General features: G+C 52.0%; 1 protein-coding gene across 4 annotated transcripts in view; it reads right to left on the bottom strand.

The window, feature by feature from the left end:
- Positions 1 to 20,000, bottom strand: part of chchd3a (coiled-coil-helix-coiled-coil-helix domain containing 3a) — an 81,168-nt gene that overhangs the window by 16,370 nt on the left and 44,798 nt on the right. For 3 of the 4 annotated variants that reach the window (XM_060037869.1, XM_060037868.1, XM_060037872.1), the window contains 3 exons: positions 18,507 to 18,521; positions 17,498 to 17,581; positions 6,306 to 6,376 (listed from right to left, as the gene is read on the bottom strand). In XM_060037869.1, coding sequence (XP_059893852.1) covers positions 6,306 to 6,376; positions 17,498 to 17,581; positions 18,507 to 18,521 — 170 coding nt within the window. The remainder of the gene's footprint in view (positions 1 to 6,305; positions 6,377 to 17,497; positions 17,582 to 18,506; positions 18,522 to 20,000) is intronic. The other variant, XM_060037871.1, reaches the window with a different exon arrangement.

Genomic DNA, 20,000 nt, shown 5'->3' with positions numbered 1-20,000 from the left:
TTCGTACAGCGCTTTATAGACGCAGCGCCAACTCAGAACGGAATCACTCTAAAGGGGAAGACACACACCCAGCCGGGGCGGCCCGTCTCAGCAGGGCGTCTCTTCTGCCGGGACGGACCGGGGGGGGCGAGACGGCAGCCCCTACCAGCTGCGCCCCACAGCCCCCGCCCCCCCGCCCGCCCCCCCCCCCCGCCCCCCCTGCTGTGTGGGGCCCTCAGAGGGTGCCTCCTCAGGGGGGGCTGTGTGGGGCCCTCAGAGGGTGCCTCCTCAGGGGGGGCTGTGTGGGGGCCCTCAGAGGGTGCCTCCTCAGGGGGGGCTGTGTGGGGGCCCTCAGAGGGTGCCTCCTCAGGGGGGGCTGTGTGGGGGCCCTCAGAGGGTGCCTCCTCAGGGGGGGCTGTGTGGGGCCCTCAGAGGGTGCCTCCTCAGGGGGGGCTGTGTGGGGCCCTCAGAGGGTGCCTCCTCAGGGGGGGCTGTGTGGGGCCCTCAGAGGGTGCCTCCTCAGGGGGGGCTGTGTGGGGCCCTCAGAGGGTGCCTCCTCAGGGGGGGCTGTGTGGGGGCCCTCAGAGGGTGCCTCCTCAGGGGGGGCTGTGTGGGGGCCCTCAGAGGGTGCCTCCTCAGGGGGGGCTGTGTGGGGCCCTCAGAGGGTGCCTCCTCAGGGGGGGCTGTGTGGGGCCCTCAGAGGGTGCCTCCTCAGGGGGGGCTGTGTGGGGCCCTCAGAGGGTGCCTCCTCAGGGGGGGCTGTGTGGGGCCCTCAGAGGGTGCCTCCTCAGCGTCAGGGGGGGCTGTGTGGGGCCCTCAGAGGGTGCCTCCTCAGCGTCAGGGGGGGCTGTGTGGGGCCCTCAGAGGGTGCCTCCTCAGCGTCAGGGGGGGCTGTGTGGGGCCCTCAGAGGGTGCCTCCTCAGCGTCAGGGGGGGCTGTGTGGGGCCCTCAGAGGGTGCCCTCCTCAGGGGGGGCTGTGTGGGGCCCTCAGAGGGTGCCTCCTCAGCGCCAGGGGGGGCTGTGTGGGGCCCTCAGAGGGTGCCTCCTCAGCGCCAGGGGGGGCTGTGTGGGGCCCTCAGAGGGTGCCTCCTCAGCGTCAGGGGGGGCTGTGTGGGGCCCTCAGAGGGTGCCTCCTCAGCGTCAGGGGGGGCTGTGTGGGGCCCTCAGAGGGTGGCCCAGGGGCCGCCCGTTAGATCCAGCAGACGACCTCCAAACTGCTCTACGCGCGCTACAGTGACCCTACTGGGCTTGTGTGTGCACGTGTGTGTGCACGTGTGTGCGGAGAAACTGACGCCTCAGTCTTCTGATCGTTAAATGATTTAAATAAATATTAATTCCAAAAATAAAACGAGTGACTGCACTGATTAAACGAGACATTAGAGACGCATTGACCTTTGACCCCCCCCCCCCCCCCATCACATCTTCCCCCGTTTTACAACCCTCACACTCACACACACACGCACACGCACACGCACACACTTGAGGGGACGCTAACGGGGGCATGTGGCCATCAGAGGCAGAGGAGGAGCCCTCTTTAGGGGGGCACCGTGTCCCCGTCCTGCTGGTCTCTGGAGGCGGTCTGGGGGCCGGAGGGAAAGGTTACGCTGACAGCCGGCTTAGCACCGCTCAGCCCGGCCTCCTCCCCCCCTCTTACATAACCTCCTGCCCATCAGCCCCCCCCCCACCCGTCAGCCTCCATGTGGAGACGTCTGACTGAAGGCCCACTGGGCGATGGCGGCCTTTAGAAGACTACGCTCAGATGGCTGCGCGCGCAGACATCGTAGACATCGTGCAAACACACACACACACACGCAGAGGCACGCATGTATACCTGTGTACTGAAATGCTTGGGATTTTTATGGTAAACACACACACACACACCAGTACACACACACACACCAGTACACACACACACACACACACACGAGAGAGTGCCAGAGAGCATAATAATAAAGGTCATGCGTTGGGGGCTGGACAGTGTGATCCCACGCCTCAGTAGTGGATAAACAAGCGGCGGCGGGCAGCGCTGCATAAGAATCAGCTGCAGACGGAGATAGCCCGCCCTCCGCCAGGCCGCGGGGAGTCTTATCTCCCACAAGGTGTCACACCAGGATGAATATAAGCCCGGCCAGCCGCCGCCGTGACCCGCGCGCGTGTATCTGCGTTCTCTGTGATGGCGCTATCGCTGTTCGGCCGCATGTATAAAGGGAAGTGGACCAAGGTCAGAGGCCCTGAATAATGGCTTCACAACGGGAACGCAAATCCATCATCTCAATCGGCGCCCGGTTCCGCTGCGTCACGGCCCAGCGGGGGGGGGGGGGGGGCAAATATATGTTTAAAAATAATGAATAATGTGCACAAAGGACTATAAGGAGTTCAGTATGCACTGGTATGCATGCACACAGCTTTTTCCAATTCCAAAGACAAATGTGACGTAGAAACACACCCATCCGCTCAGCCAGGGGAGTGTGCTGGTGTGAGTGAGGGTCCAGGGGAGTGTGCTGGTGTGAGTGAGGGTCCAGGGGAGTGTGCTGGTGTGAGTGAGGGTCCAGGGGAGTGTGCTGGTGTGAGTGAGGGTCCAGGGGAGTGTGCTGGTGTGAGTGAGGGTCCAGGGGAGTGTGCTGGTGTGAGTGAGGGTCCAGGAGAGTGTGCTGGTGTGAGTGAGGGTCCAGGGTAAACTAATTGTGTCATGAGTCTACTTGCTTGGTTATCAAGGAAAATGCTAAAAGATTACTGTTCATTTTTCAATGTTTCTTTCTCAACTAACTCTCAAACATACAAACTTAAACTATGATGAAAAAATACAAAAACTAAAAAATGTGTGCAGTACTGTTTTGAAAATAACAATATTTTACAAAATTAAAAAACATTAAAAATATCTTTTTCAAAATAAAGGCCTTTCTAAGGTGCAAACTTGTTAGGTTTTCTCAATTGAACAACTAAATAAAATAAATAAATGAGAAAATACTTTTATTTTTTATAAATCACACCCTTTTTGTGGATACAGTCCCAAAGGCTGATATCGCGATTCAATTAATTGTCCAGCACTACCACCATACCGTATCGTACCAAGCTGTTCAGCACACAGGCCGGTAAATAGACGCTCACACACACACACACACACACACACACCGGTAAATATACATACACACCAATGGGCAACTAAACTCACACACACCGATAAATATACATACACAGCAATGGGCAACTACACACACACACACACACACACACACACACACACGTAAATATACATACACACCAATGGGCAACTACACACACACACACACACACACACACACACACACACGCAACTACACTCACACACACAGTGCACACACATGTGTGGCGACCATGGAAAGAGCACCTTGTAGAATCCAAGCCGGAGGAGTGTACATGCTAAAGGTCACATGTCTACCCTGAAAACTGCTTTCCCTGACACCTTTAGGAATTCAGAAGCCTCGTTCAAAACAGCAGGAAAAACATGCACACACACAGAGAAACAACCGGAAAGACGGGCATTCTGGGAAACCTACCATTTAGGTTTCCCGGTTTAGGGACGGGAAACCTAAATGCTAATTTTTGTACCTTACCATATTAAATGTAATATTATAGCAATAGTATTATTATTATTCAGATTTAATAAAATCGTATTCAGATTCGCTAATTAATAAAAAGATTCGCTATATAATTAATAAAAATGGGAATATCAGACTCACGTGAACGCCCATAAAAAAAGAAGATACATTCGTCAACTGAAACGGGCATGGGCCTCGTCTGCCGCTCCCCCTTCGTTAAGGTGCTCAGTCTCATTTCTGGGCTGTGATCAAAACGTCACCTAATCACCTCTTACTCACGCCGTCCTCATCAGGCCTAATCGCAGCGTAACCACCTTTCATTAGTGCCCGACTTGAACTCGGAGAAGATGAAAACCTAATGAATAAAATAAGACGTCTCCTGACGTGTCTTCACTAAGCGCTGGGGCGTTATCATATCAAACTGCCCCCCCCCCACCCCATAACACAGGCACGCATGCAAATCCCATCCAGTGCGGCCCCCTGTCTCCCTCCTTGGCCCCCTCTCGTCTCTGGAGGGCATTTCAATTTTAAGGGGAAAATCAAAAGGAGACGAGACAAACTATCCCGTCTTATTATTATTCAACCGCACCGCGATAACATCTAATCTCTGATAGCTTTCTGTCATAGAGGGGAGGCAAGGGGGGTGGGGAGAGAGAGAGAGAGGGAGAGAGAGAGAGAGGGAGAGCGAGAGAGAGAGAGAGAGATCTAGCACATCAAATATCTACAAGAAGGGGGCGGGTCCATTTAAAGAAAACTGAAATACACATACACACACACACACACTGAAGAGTAAAACAACATTCAGCTAGAGGGGATTTCTCTGCATGTGAACATTAACGTCACATGCACTTCAGATTCCACCAAACACGGCAGAGCACCGAACGCGCTCAATGAAACTAAATCACCGTTATTCAGATCCCACACTGCTGCCTCGCTGCTGTAACACCAGACCTCACTGCAGTTTTATTAGCGCACGCAGACCCACACATACGCACAGACACACACATACGCACAGACCCACACATACGCACAGACCCACACATACGCACAGACACACACATACGCACGCATACGCATACGACACGGCATCCCTGCCCCTTCTAATCCAATCACCAGCCGGGTAATGCATCCCCCCTAATCCAATCAACCAATCGCAGCTCACCATACAGGGGTCGACGTCACATGACTAACCGGCACATTAGCCCGCCATTCGCTAGCAGTTAGTGCTGTTGCGCTAGGCTAATGCCATCCCACAGTATTTTTTCCCCTCTCTTTCCTTTAATGCGATTTGGGATGTCTCCGTCCTGGCCGCCTCGATCTCGGCCGACCCGTGGGCCGGGGCTAATCAGTTTCCAGCATTTCTGAGGGAGACAATGATCCCGGCGTTAGCGCTGGCTAATGACAAGCTAACGCGATTAGCCTAGCCCCCGGGAGGAGAGCCTGGGGGGGGGGCGGGCTCCTCAGCCACTCTCCCGGCCACACCGCAGCGCCTAATGGGCTCTGGGTGAGGAGACGAGGCGCAGGTCCACCGCCCCCTCTCTGGTTACACGCCATCGGCCCGGAGCCAACGCTCTGCTACCAATGAGGCTCACTCCCGTAACACAGCGCCGCGGGTAATAGCGCCGCAGTGCCGCGGGTATTAGCGCCGCAGTGCCGCGGGTATTAGCGCCGCAGTGCCGCGGGTATTAGCGCCGCAGTGCCGCGGGTTATAGCGCCGCCACACAACGGCACGACGGTCAGCGGCTCACTGGGCGCCAGCAGACATAAAGACATCTTTGGTAAGGGTAGATGACCTTCATTTATATTGCACTCATATAACATGCGGTCGCTCAAAACACTTTACTATGACGCATTGTCGTATCACCCATTCATACACCCATTCATACACCCGTTCATACACCCGTTCATACACCCATCATACACCCGTTCATTCACCCGTTCATACACCCGTTCATTCACCCGTTCATTCACCCGTTCATACACCCGTTCATTCACCCGTTCATACACCCGTTCATTCACCCGTTCATTCACCCGTTCATTCACCCGTTCATACACCCGTTCATTCACCCGTTCATTCACCCGTTCATTCACCCATCATACACACGTTCATACACCCGTTCATTCACCCGTTCATTCACCCATCATACACACGTTCATACACCCGTTCATTCACCCGTTCATTCACCCGTTCATTCACCCATTCATTCACCCGTTCATTCACCCGTTCATTCACCCGTTCATTCACCCGTTCATTCACCCGTTCATTCACCCGTTCATACACCCATTCATACACCGCCGTTAGGGCCCCTGCCAGTGAGCCCCGAGGAGGCGCCACCAGGGGCCTTACGCCCGGGGGCCGCCCTGTGCGGGGGTCTCTGCTGGGTGTGAGCGTGCGTTAGGTGGGTAAGCGGTCTGGTGTTTCCCTCCCCCCGGAGCCCGTGCACTCTCCATGAACGCTACAGGGTGTGGGTCGGTGCTGAGGAGATGGTGCACTCTGGGTGGATGGCCAGGTTCCCCTGGGGCTGGGGGGGGCAGTGAGGGGCCCCACCCGGGGTCAGAGGACGGGGGGACAGAGTACTCAGACCCAGAGGGTCCACTGAACCCTGGTGCCGACTGACACGTGTTAGACTCACGAGATATCCAGGCTCCACACGATGCATGTTTCCATGACTTAATTAAACTTAATGAAACTTTAATACGAGCTAATATAATGAACACTAGATAATCCTCCTCCGCCTCGGGACTGACCTGAATTTGCCGTTGACGTGGTCTGCGGCCTTGTGGTAGTTCTCCGTGGTGACCTTGTAGAACTGGGCACTCTGTAGATGAAAAGAGAGAGAGGGAGAGAGAGGGAGGGAGAGGGAGAGAGAGAGAGAGAGGGAGTGAGGACGTGAACGGGGGGAGAGCCAGTGAAGGAACGGAAAGGAAAAGCCCCGTGTTGCCCTCGCTGCGATGGCGACGTCAGAGAGACGTCTCCGTGGTACCGGGTTATTTATGTCTGACTTGAAGCTACTTTTCGTTGAAAGCCTTGGAAGACGTGTGAAGCGTTGTTGAGGACCGGTGTGTGTGTGTGTGTGTGTGTGTGTGTGTGTGTGTGTGTGTGTGTGTGTGTGTGTGTGTGTGTGTGTGTGTGTGTGTGTGTGTGTGTGTGTGTGTGTGTGTGTGTGTGTGTGTGTGTGTGTGTGTCACAATAAAACTTTATGGGGAGGGAGATTGAGTCACTGTTCTTATTCTCTGCAGGGTGGGGGGGGTTAATTTCCGAGATGGGCGTTGGGTTGTCAGAGGGAGGAGATGGGCGGGGGTTAACTTAGTGTGGTGTTTAAGTGGCGCGTCTTGCGTGGGCGGTAAATGCGTCTAAGTGGCGCTGTGTGGGAGGGCCGAGTGGGTAAAAAATAAATTAAACCCTGCATGGAAGGGGATTTATGACAGCCATGACACCCGGCTAGACGCAGGCCGCAAGCATGCGCCCGTTGCACTGGGATGCGTTGGGATGTGTGTATTTCCTGCTGTAAAGGCGTTTCGTTGATGTTTATTGTGCGCAGACCGGTTGTGTGTGTGCCCATGTGTGTGTGCGCGTGTGTAAACATAAATCCCAGGAGGACAACGGGGGGGCGAGTCAACAACAAGCCCCCCCGCCCCCGCTGACCCGTATCAAAGGGGACCCCGGCAGGACCACTCCATCCCAATTGCCTGGTCCAACACGCAGGTATAATAAACATAATAAACAGCACAGCCCAGTAGGGGCTGGGCTGTGCTGTAGGCCCCCCCCCCCCCCAGTGGCTGTCAGCTCTGATGTGATTGATGGCAGCAGCTATAAAGGGTGTGAGATATAACTGGATGGGGCGCTGGTGTGCAGAGGAAGGCTTAATGCAGGGGTTAGGTCTGCCCTGCTAGGCAGTATCATACAGTGGCCTGTCGCGCATTACCTACAACATCCTACTCCTGCCTCCACGTGCATGGCCCGCACGTTTGGGTGATCAATGGAAACACAATAAGCTCATGTTGAGCAATAAGTATTATTATTATTATTATTTTATAATATAAGCTCATATAAAGCTCATATTGAACGATAGGTACATTATTATTATTATATTATTATATAAGCTCATATGGAGCAATAGGTATATTATTATGATATCATATTATTATTATTATACATCACATTGAGCCCGATGTGGTTTAATCTGTTACCTATTCTTTAGCTCCTTCCGATGGTTGAACTAAGAGATAGAGGAGGGTAATTGGTCCTGGGTAACCTACAGGTGAAGGGACCCCCCCCCCCCCCCCCCTCAAATTGAAAACACGACTACTGGTCCGCAAATAATTTCGTGCAGCGCAGCGGCAAACTTAACTAAAGCCACGTCGATAGCGATACACTTCAGGTCTGATCAATCCGGCCAACGCCTCCACCAGGAGGCCGCTAAGAGGGACATTCATCATGGTTCAGGAGCGATCAATAGGAATGAACAGGAGCTGCCAGGAGATCCATACTCCAGGTTATAGAGTTGGAGGATGATGGGACACGACAGCGCCGGCGGGGCCGCTGACGCAGTCGGGGGGGGGGGGGGGACGCTAATGGGAGGGGTGGGTTGGACTCATGTGTAAACTTGGGTTGGCGTTGCCCTCTTTAAATGTAATATGGTTGTTCTAACATACAGTGGAAATATCGGTTTAATAAAACAGATCTGGCAAAATGTTATTGAAGAGCAAAGGTAGAACTTACCTAATATATATACTAACATAAGGTTTATCTCATATGGGGTGCGTAGTGCGTTTGAGAAGCCATCTCCACGTTTATGTGATACGATTTACGATGGAGACGGAAAATACAAAACAAAAGTTTAGAACAAACAACTTGCAGGAAAGTCCATTTCAGGGACTCTAACCCTACCGTTTGAGAAGACCTCTCCATACTATACCTAATGTGTTTTCAATGTCAACAGAGATTCAGAACAACAAACAACTTCACAGACTACAAAAAGTATATTTCTGCGGGTTAGTTGGGTGGCGGCTTGCGTGCTCCCTGAGATCGAGCCATGGAGAGCGAGAGCAGCAGAGAGAGAGACAGAAGGAGGGACAGGAAGTGAGTGATAGAGTGAGATAGAGATAGAGTGAGCCAGAGAGGGAGCTGAAGCCCTAGTATCTGTTTGGAATACTAAGTGTGAAGTAATAATACCTCCCCAAATGGCACCGCTGGCACTAATCACGGCTCTAATTCGCCTGGGAGCACAAAAGGCCATGTGTGACAGTGATTGCACGACCAGTAAGTGTACACACAACACACGAACACACGAACACACACACACACACACACACATACATAAAGGACCGCTATAAAAAACCGAGCACTTGCCTTTACCCAGAAACACCCATAGAAACACATTTCGACCAGCAATCCCGTTAGGATGGACCAGACTAGGGAGCCAACATTTAAACACACGCACACTTTGTGTGAAATCAAGCTGACAAACGTCCAGTAATCTGCACGACTGAGGGTTGAGGGAGTTGTGAGGCCCTGGCCTTCAGAAACGGACGCTGATCAGGGGCCCTTGATCAGGGGCCCTTGTTCAGGGGCCCCTCAACAAGGGCCCCTGAACTCCCATTAGCGGAGAGAGAGGAGACCACGCTCAATTGGTCACAAAAAAATAAATCCATTTCTGGGGGGTAACCAGTTCTTCTTTAATCAACATGTGAACAACAAATGTGCCTTGATCAGCACTAAGTGGTCCCTACTGGTTAAACTGGGGGGGGGGGGGGCTGAATGGGTCCTTAATGTGATAATCAACAGAGGGGACAACAAACCCAGTTCTACACCATGAATCCCTAATACATAATGTATAGATAAAAATAAAAGTCATGCACAGAACGTAGAGACAGACTGATGAATGCCATGCCTCCCTAATGGATATAGAATACAAATAATCAACAGATACTGAACTATGAACCATCACATACTCAAATAATCTACACAATATCAAAAAAGATACTGTTGAGCCCTGAATCCCGTCCAATAAAGCCCTGATCCACGAGGACGGTGCGTAGCAGAAGCAGCAGACAGTAAAGCGGTGTGGGGGGTCGTAGATAGATGGAGCCATTAGAGCTAATGCTCCCCAGCGCCAGCGTCTCCACACAGACCCCCGCCGCACCCCGAGACTCAACAACAGCTTTGTTTTGCTTCTGTTTTGCTCTGCTTTGTTTTTCCGCTCTTCCTAACGAGTGGGACTAATCATTTCCCGGGGCTTCTACTTCTTATCTGCGGCTGGGCGGGGAGGAGCCGCACGCCGGCCCCCAGCGCTGGTTAACAGCACCCAGTTCAGCCCCACATAAAGGCCCTACCTGGGGCCGACGGCAAGGACACGGCCCGCTACCTACCTGTCTGCCTACCTACCTACCTGTCTGTCTGGCCGGCTACCTACCTCTCCGTCTACCTGTCTGTCTGTCTACCTACCTACCTGTCTACCTACCTGTCTGTCTGTCTGGCCGGCTACCTACCACTCCGTCTACCTGTCTGTCTGTCTACCTACCTACCTGTCTACCTACCGACCTGTCTGTCTGGCCGGCTACCTACCTCTCCGTCTACCTGTCTGTCTGTCTACCTACCTACCTGTCTACCTACCTACCTGTCTGTCTGTCTGTCTGTCTACCTACCTACCTACCTACCTACCTACCTACCTACCTACCTACCTGTCTGTCTGTCTGTCTACCTACCACTCCGTCTACCTGTCTGTCTGTCTACCTACCTACCTGTCTACCTACCGACCTGTCTGTCTGGCCGGCTACCTACCTCTCCGTCTACCTGTCTGTCTGTCTACCTACCTACCTGTCTACCTACCTACCTGTCTGTCTGTCTGTCTGTCTACCTACCTACCTACCTACCTACCTACCTGTCTGTCTGTCTGGCCGGCTACCTACCACTCCGTCTACCTGTCTGTCTGTCTACCTACCTACCTACACACACTCTGCCTGTGCACTCATTGTGTGTCAACAGAGTCTTCCACCGGCTAGGTGGGGCCTATTGCTAAAACGAGCGAGCCCGCCAGTGTTGGGGAGTAGCTGAAGGGAGAGGGCTGAGGGGAGAGGGGGAGGAGAGAGGGCTGAAGGGAGAGGGCTGAGGGGAGAGGGGGAGGAGAGAGGGCTGAAGGGAGAGGGCTGAAGGGAGAGGGGGAGGAGAGAGGGCTGAGGGGAGAGGGCTGAAGGGAGAGGGCTGAGGGGAGAGGGCTGAAGGGAGAGGGCTGAAGGGAGAGGGCTGAAGGGAGAGGGCTGAAGGGAGAGGGCTGAAGGGAGAGGGCTGAAGGGAGAGGGCTGAGGAGAGAGGGGGAGGAGAGAGGGCTGAAGGGAGAGGGCTGAAGGGAGAGGGCTGAAGGGAGAGGAGAGAGGGGGAGAGGAGAGGGCTGAAGGGAGAGGGCTGAGGGGAGAGGGGGAGGAGAGAGGGCTGAGGAGAGAGGGGGAGAGGAGAGGGCTGAAGGGAGAGGGCTGAGGGGAGAGGGGGAGGAGAGAGGGGGAGGAGAGAGGGCTGAGGGGAGAGGGGGAGGAGAGAGGGCTGAAGGGAGAGGGCTGAAGGGAGAGGGCTGAAGGGAGAGGGCTGAAGGGAGAGGGCTGAAGGGAGAGGGCTGAAGGGAGAGGGCTGAAGGGAGAGGGCTGAAGGGAGAGGGCTGAAGGGAGAGGGCTGAAGGGAGAGGGGGAGAGGAGAGAGGGGGAGGAGAGAGGGCTGAAGGGAGAGGGCTGAAGGGAGAGGGGGAGGAGAGAGGGGGAGGAGAGAGGGGGAGGAGAGAGGGCTGAGGGGAGAGGGCTGAGGAGAGAGGGCTGAAGGGAGAGGGCTGAGGGGAGAGGGCTGAAGGGAGAGGGCTGAAGGGAGAGGGCTGAAGGGAGAGGGCTGAAGGGAGAGGGCTGAAGGGAGAGGGCTGAAGGGAGAGGGCTGAAGGGAGAGGGCTGAAGGGAGAGGGCTGAAGGGAGAGGGGGAGGAGAGAGGGGGAGGAGAGAGGGGGAGGAGAGAGGGGGAGGAGAGAGGGCTGAAGGGAGAGGGCTGAAGGGAGAGGGCTGAAGGGAGAGGGCTGAAGGGAGAGGGGGAGGGGAGAGGGGGAGGAGAGAGGGGGAGGAGAGAGGGCTGAAGAGAGAGGGCTGAAGGGAGAGGGCTGAAGGGAGAGGGCTGAAGGGAGAGGGCTGAAGGGAGAGGGCTGAAGGGAGAGGGCTGAAGGGAGAGGGCTGAAGGGAGAGGGGGAGGGAGAGGGCTGAAGGGAGAGGGGGAGGGAGAGGGCTGAAGGGAGAGGGCTGAAGGGAGAGGGCTGAAGGGAGAGGGGGTATTTTTCGGTTGGATACTTTCAAACTCGAGCTGACTGTCTTATTTCTCCGAAGTGCGTACGCTGGCTTCAAATGGAGAAAGAAAGGAAATAGGAGGTTTGAAAAGAAACAGGAATAAAGAGAGAGAGTTAGAGAGATGGAGCGTGTGAAGCCATTATTGTTTCTTAATGTTCTTCCTCCTGTAGTTCTTCCTCGGAGAGTGCTTTGCGACTCCTATGAGATAGCAATTGTTGCCATGATTGTTCCTCCTAGGAGAGCAGAGAAATCCAATTTCATCGATACATAACACCAAAGAAAGAACGACAGAAAGAAAAATGGGGAGGGTGGCGAGGAAAATAAAATCAACGCTGAACAAAAAGTCACGGGGAAAAAAGCAAACACGGCTCAAAAAACTCTGAAATAGAGAAACAGAGAAACGAGAAGAGACAAGCGAGCCGGGATAGAGAGGGAGAGAGAGGGAGAGAGAGAGAGGGAGAGAGAGGGAGAGAGAGACGTTGTGAGACAGAAAAGGAAAAAAAAGGGCCCCAGTTGATTGTTAAATATGAGATTGTTTTACAGCAGGGCAGGTATTGAGTGAAAGTGTAATATATAGATATAGATATTGTGTTCAGGGGCTATTTGGCGATGGCGGCAACTGGCCAGTGCTGGTGACAGCAGGCTGGGCTCCGTCTGTGCAGCCTGTTGATGGCCTGTCAGTGAGCCCCTCTGATGAATGGCCATGTTGGATTGGACCAGACGTGTAATATAGATCAGACTCTTATTCTGCCTCTCTCTCACCATTACTTCTTCTCTTATGTTTTCTCTCTCTCTGTGTGTGTGTGTGTGTGTGTGTGTGTGTGTGTGTGTGTGTGTGTGTGTGTGTGTGTGTGTGTGTGTGTGTGTGTGTGTGTGTGTGTGTGTGTGTGTGTGTGTGTGTGTGTGTGTGTGTGTGTGTGTGTGTGTGTGTGTGTGTGTGTGTGTGTGTGGTCTAACGAGGATGGAGGGAAGAGCAGAGGAGAAAGAAACACGAGAACAGAGAGGGGAGGCGGGAGAATTACTTTTGAAGAAGGAAGACAGAAAATAAATTGCGGCGTAGAAAAAGAATGCGAGTGGGAAAGAGGAACAAGTGGATAGTGAGGAAGGGTGAAGGGAAGGAAAATAAATGCATTTGCAGAAATTACAAACTAGCATCAAAATACCATGGCATCAAACCACGCTAGCACCATAACACGCATTATGCAACCAACCACACCAGCCACGCTGGCTGAAAGAGTGAGGATCAAAAACTAACATAAAAGATGCTACCATTCGTTCCCTCCGGCCGGTCGTCATTATTTCTCTGTGTATCAATATTTCTGAAAAGAAGTATTGCTCATATTCCTCACCGTCATTCATGTAATATTTTTCTGAGGCCATCCACACACAAAAGGCCAACAGTGCACAGTCCCCTGATGGAAGGGCACTTTGAAAGTATAGCGCATTTATCATGTAAATCCAAGTCTATAAAATCGATCAAAGCTAGCAGAGGTGTTGTCGATTCCATAGCCCCTTGCTGCTGCTCATAACTCTTCGTTCTATTCATTCACTACCTCGCGCGCTCTCTCTCTGCCTCCCCCATCTTTACAGCCAGCTGTGTCTCCACCACACTTTCCATATTCATAATTACATTACATTTCATATTGTTACTTTACCGTCAGCCAATTAGTCACTTATTCATACCCTTTCTCTTTTGCTTATTAATAATTACTCATCTACACTATCTTAATTCACTGGAGACTCAGTTAAGTCAACTCTGCTTATTTCAAATAATTCTTATCGGCCGTTTGGTTCATGATTATGTCACCCCGACTTTGCCGGAAAATCAAAAGCAACCACTGATGGTCCTCTCAAACTTGTATCTCTGCTCCATCACTTCTCTCTCTCTCTCTCTCTAGGGGTATCTGCAGGTTTCAACGAGTTCCAATTAAGACTTTATAAGACCGTTTTAATACCTCTTAAAAGTCCATTTAATACCCATGTCCGGACACACAAATCATCGACCATCCGTCAAGTTCCTCCAACCATCGGTTCTGACTGACTGCTTTTGACAAGAATCCGCTTCTGAACTGGCGCTTTGGCTTCTGCAGCACAAGTGGCGCACATATTTTTCTGAATGTAATTATCACCTTTTAAAGCCTTTTTTATTACTAACCCTTTTTCCAAGACTTTGAATACCTCAAGGAGACCTCTCTTGTTGTCCCTCTCCCTCCCTTTCTCTCCCTCCCTCTCTTCCCACCCCTTTCTCTCCCTCTCTTCCCACCCCTTTCTCTCCCTCTCTTCCCACCCCTTTCTCTCCCTCTCTTCCCACCCCTTTCTCTCCCTCTCCCTATCCCTTTCTCTCCCTCCCTTTCTCTCCCTATCCCTCTCTCCCTCCCTCTCTCCCTCCATCCCTTTCTCTCCCTCTCTCCCTATCCCTTTCTCTCCCTCTCTCCCTATCCTGCTCCCTCTCTCCCTCCCTCCCTTTCTCTCCCCCTCCTTCCCTAGCCCTTTCTCTCCCTCTCTCCCTCCCTCTCTCCATCCCTTTCTCTCCCTCCCTCTCTCCATCCCTTTCTCTCCCTCCCTCCCTCCCTTTCTCTTCAATCTGTCTCCCTCTCCCTCCCTCCGCAGGGTGAAGGTGATTTGTTGACACAGAGGTTTACGGGATATTGACCGGGGGGGGGGGGGGGTGGGGGGGGCAATATGGTTGATTCATGACCACGGCACGGAGGTCAATAATCACTTGTGTTGTCTGGATCCCCTTACTACGCGTTTACAACCGCAACTCACACCCACTACTCACACCGACTTCCGCGCGATGCACTTCAAAACCCAGCGAATGTTGCACGCAGCGAGGCGATCGACGCCGTTTGTTACGATGGCGTTTCGAATGACGCGGTTTGTTACGATGGCGCTTCGAATGACGCCGTTTGTTACGATGGCGCTTCGAATGACGCGATTTGTTACGATGGTGCTTTGAATGACGCGGTTTGTTGCGATGGCGTTTCGAATGACGCGGTTTGTTGCGATGGCGTTTCGAATGACGCGGTTTGTTACGATGGTGCTTCGAATGACGCCGTTTGTTGCGATGGCGCTTCGAATGACGCCGTTTGTTGCGATGGCGTTTCGAATGACGCGATTTGAGACGATTGCGTTTCCATCTGTTATCCTTCTCCTTTCTAGCCCCTTCCCTTTCCTTGTTCCCTTGACTCCTTCCCATTATGTTTTTCCCAGTTCCCTCCATTTATTTGGTCTTCATTCTTACCTTTTGTCTTTCGTCCACCCCTTTGTTCTCGTCTTCCCTCTCTTCCCCTTCTCACCAGACGTCTCTGCAGCTTGCGCCTATGGCGTCCATTCGCCTCACGCACAAAATGTAAACAGTGACGTTTTGCACTCTTCAGAGACGTCATGCGTTCCTTGCGTTTGAGCCCGGCTTTTTCATGGTTGAGTTGTAGATGCAGTCTGGGGGGAATACATGGATGTGGAGTTTTCTTTCTCAACAATCCATTGTGTGTTTGGGACCGGACCCCAGTACCTCAGTGGGGCCTACCGGACTGGACAGGTCCTCAGTGGGGCCTACCGGACTGGACAGGTCCTCAGTGAGGCCTACCGGACTGGACAGGCCCTCAGTGAGGCCTACCGGACTGGACAGGCCCTCAGTGGGGCCTACCGGACTGGACAGGCCCTCAGTGGGGCCTACCGGACTGGACAGGCCCTCAGTGGGGCCTACCGGACTGGACAGGCCCTCAGTGGGGCCTACCGGACTGGACAAGCCCTCAGTGGGGCCTACCGGACTGGACAAGCCCTCAGTGGGGCCTACCGGACTGGACAGGCCCTCAGTGGGGCCTACCGGACTGGACAGGCCCTCAGTGGGGCCTACCGTGATTTGTGTTTTCTCTCCACAAGCCTCATCGACATAACGGTGGGGAGGGTTATATAGCAGGCAGTGTGTAACAAAAAGGTCAAGAACATCACGTTGAACCGTTTCAGATTACAATAATCACCATTGAGGGACGGGATTTTAAATACTGAATAGAATACGTCATTAAAGGCAATGATGAGGATTTTTACGTGTAGCAATATTTTCATTACTTTTAATCTACTCTGACTGACATTTGGAAATTCCTCAACGTTTTGAAAGACATCTTTGTTTAAGAGAGAGTGAGAGCGAGCGAGCAAGAGCGAGGTTGCGAGAGAGAGCGCGAGCGAGAGCGAGAGCGAGAGAGAGAGAGAGAGAGCGAGCGAGCGAGAGAGCGAGCGAGCGAGAGTGCAAGAGAGAGCGAGAGATGCTTCTAGGTCACACATTCTAGACGAAGCTTGTTTGATGTGAATGCACTGAGAGAGAGGAGGGGGGCATCTCCACCGAACGGGAGCCTCCCCTTGAGATGCTAAAGAAGAGGTAAACGGAAAGAGGAAAGAAAAAGGAAAAATTAGGAATCACATAACCCCAGGATGTTTCTGAAGCTGCAGCAGAAACAACACAACTCCAACCTGGGGCTACCCAGTGTACAGGCATCAGTATGCACCTGTGTGTCTCCATCACTTCAAGTCTCTGTGAGTGAGTGTGTGTGGACCTTGCTAACGCCGCCACCGCAGAGTGTGGCGTAGCATCTTATAAATACAGATGACATCATTATTCTGAGAAGATGGGTAGGGCATTCTGGGTAATATAATCAGCCCACTTAAGGCCATAATGGTCCAATGAAATACAACTAGCGAGGTAAAATATAATAACACAACATCGGGCGGGAACTTGTATTCTATTATTCACATGGATGAAGATCAAAGGCTGAGGTCTGATTTAAGGAGAGATTTGGTGTTTCTCTACTAAACACAAAACAGACACATGACAGATTTAAGGCAAACCTAGCTTCAAGCCCTTTGTATCAATGTTTATCTCCTCAGATGACTGTTACCGTGTCAGAGAACGAGTTTACAGTGTTCTGAATCTGTGCAACCCCAATTAAACAAGGATTAAGCTGAATGCGACAGTGGAATAAACTGCAGCAAGACGGTAGAAACTGCCGATTTTTACCCAACGCACAAAAAACTACAAAATTGTGCGTTGGGTAATTTTGATTAGCCTCAGAGAAATATTTTTTTTGAGCTACACACTGAACGAAACGGAAGAAATATTCTGACCAAAACCAACAACTGGACGAAACTGTATCTTGTTTGGACTACTTTGTCGTTGTTTCAAACACTAACTCAGAAGTCGGGCTTACTTGTTAGTCGTTAGTGAAACAGGGACCCCAACGGCACAACGATCACCAACCATGAGACTACAGTATCTTGCGACATGACGTTACAAGGTGGGATGACTGTGCGTGTGTTGTGTACCTCTGAGTTGTACTGTGCGTGTGTTGTGTGCCTCTGAGTTGTACTGTGCGTGTGTTGTGTGCCTCTGAGTTGTACTGTGCGTGTGTTGTGTGCCTCTGAGTTGTACTGTGCGCGTGTTGTGTGCCTCTGAGTTGTACTGTGCGTGTGTTGTGTGCCTCTGAGTTGTACTGTGCGTGTGTTGTGTGCCTCTGAGTTGTACTGTGCGCGTGTTGTGTGCCTCTGAGTTGTACTGTGCGTGTGTTGTGTGCCTCTGAGTTGTATTGTGCGAGTGTTGTACTGTGTGTGCGTTGTGCTGCGGACCCACTCACCCTCTCCTCGAGCCGGGCCACCTGCTGCCGGTAGAACAGATCCTGCTTCCTCAGCTCCGCCTCCCGCACCTCCAGATGCTTAGCCTGGACACACACACACACACACACACACACAGATGAGTGACGGGGAGAGGAGGGGAGAAAACAATACTTATACGCTCAGCGGAGTGTGTCCATAGTCGAGACAGTCATCAGGAAAAAACTAAAACAATAACAGAAGGAATGCGTGTGGCCGCTTCCATGCGCACACACACACACAAACACACACACACTTCCACACACACACAAACACACACACACTTCCACAGACACACAGACACACACACACGACACATAATGAGAAAACTTGCACTTGAGAATGTGCCTTAAGAGGAGAACAACAAATTAATCTTTTTAACAGACAGAGGACGTAGCTTTTAGTATACCAAGGAACTAGGCTAATTATGCTAGGAAGCAGAGGCACTGGGGACACGGAGAGACAGTGGGGACGACAGGGAAGGAGACCAGGATAGTGGTCAGCGGTCTGTCTGACGGGTAGTGGCTAAAGTAGCTGCCTAGCCCTTACTGCAGCATCGCTGAGTAGATTTAAATTGGAACAATCGTTCTTACTACGGGTTTTACATTTTTCGAAGGTTTGACTGCAACCTCAAACCGATACAAAAAGGAAATACCTAATAAAGACATAAACGAATAAATATAAACTGGAGGTAAGAAAAGCTGTTTGGGCTCCACTCTTTTCTCCCTTTGTATTATCCCTTGATCACAAAGTGTTGCTATTTTCAGTGCGCTGTTGAAATGATCCCCCCTCTTCTGAGATGGCTGCACCAAACAGGGCGGATTGGGCAGTGACGGGAGGCCTGTGGACAGCAGGAACAAACAGGAGAAGGGAAATCACCAGCGTCCAGACACAGGAGAGATCCCAGCTCTCTCTGTGATCACAGGGAGACGGCGAGGGTGACTAGAACAACTAAATGCTTTGTCTGGGTTTTCTACCGTCGCAGACACGTACCTTGCAGTAGACCTCCTGAGCGAAGGGAAGCATTTAGGAGAAAGGAGAGAGGGAGAGACATAAGGATAAACAAGGACACATCGTCTTGGCTTTTGTAACTGTCTCCCACCCTTCCCTTAACAGCAAACAGTAGCCCATTCCTACATTGTTGTACACAGAAACGGGCATGTGCATGTGCATAAAGACATACATTCACGTAGAAAGTGACAGAACATTCAGTCATAATAGGATTGTGTTGAATTAAACTTTGAAACTAGGAGAAGTTAAGGGAAGTCTACAAACTAAGACTTCCGTATAATTCTGAAGTCATTAAGTTGATATGAAAGCATAGTGTGTGTGTGTGTGTGTGTGTGTGTGCATAAAATGGACGGGCCATATTAGCCCCGCTGGCTGCTTTTCAGGAGAGCAGCCATGCATTCAAAGCCTCAAAGTGTGTTTTTTAATCACTTTGAAATGCTGGTGGGGAACTCGACAGAGAATGAAAGGGAGGGGGAGAGAGAGGAGAGAGTGAGAGACAGAAACAGAGACATACGGAGACAGAGACAAAGAGAGAGCGAGTGAGCTGAGAATAGGATGAACGGACGGTTGAGAAATTATCTTAAGAAAGTTATAATACAAAAAAATATTATATTCCCCTCATTCAATCAGTGCTACACTGATAACCATCTGTGATTGGCCACTGGGAGCGTGGTGGGAGGGGCCCATAGAGCGGTTTTGGGATGAGGGGGAACAACAGGGGGGAGAGGTTTGAAAGTCAAGAGGCTGTCGATGTGGAGCAAAGGCCGGGAGTGGAAGCACACCCTTTAAAGAACACACAGAGAAATGTACGGGCATACATAAGGAAATGCACACACTCAGAGAAACAATGTGCACACACACACACACACACACACACACACACACTGCGGCTCACCTCTCGACACAGAGACAAAAGACATACACACACACGCACACAAAAATGCTTTACCAAAGAATTCACAGTTCATGCACCCTTCAGATGGTCTGCAGCAGTCAGACGGCCCCTATGCCTATTCTACCATCCTCCAGCACCTGGCCGACAGACAGACAGTCAGTCAGACAGTCAGTCAGACAGCACCTTACAGCCTGGAGGCCTGGTACACCTCAAACCAAACCCTAGCGCTGTGTTGGTGGTGGGACTGCCGGGCAGCAGACCCCCACAGGGGCCCGCTGACGTCGGGCCCCTGTGGGGGTCACCTGTGTGGACCTGGGGGGGAGAGGCGGCCCCCGCCCATCGGACGCCCCCAGCTGCTGCTGAGACGCTGTCCGGCGGCCGAGCCCACCACAGGGCAGCCTTACCCCTAACAGTAAGGGCACGATCATTGAGATCATTCAGATTAGTCATGGAGAAGCCTTGTGGTTTATTACCTGCTGTATAAATGAATACCGTGGTAAACATGGACCCCATTGGAACATTATTACTACACCATCAGTTAACTTAATTCAGTTAATACGTATCACTGCAGTTGCTAATGT

This window comes from Gadus macrocephalus, chromosome 19 (genome assembly GCF_031168955.1).
Source record: "Gadus macrocephalus chromosome 19, ASM3116895v1".
NCBI lineage: Eukaryota > Metazoa > Chordata > Actinopteri > Gadiformes > Gadidae > Gadus > Gadus macrocephalus.
The sequence above is the reverse complement of the archived record's forward strand: the minus strand, read 5'-3'. Positions and strand labels throughout refer to the sequence as shown.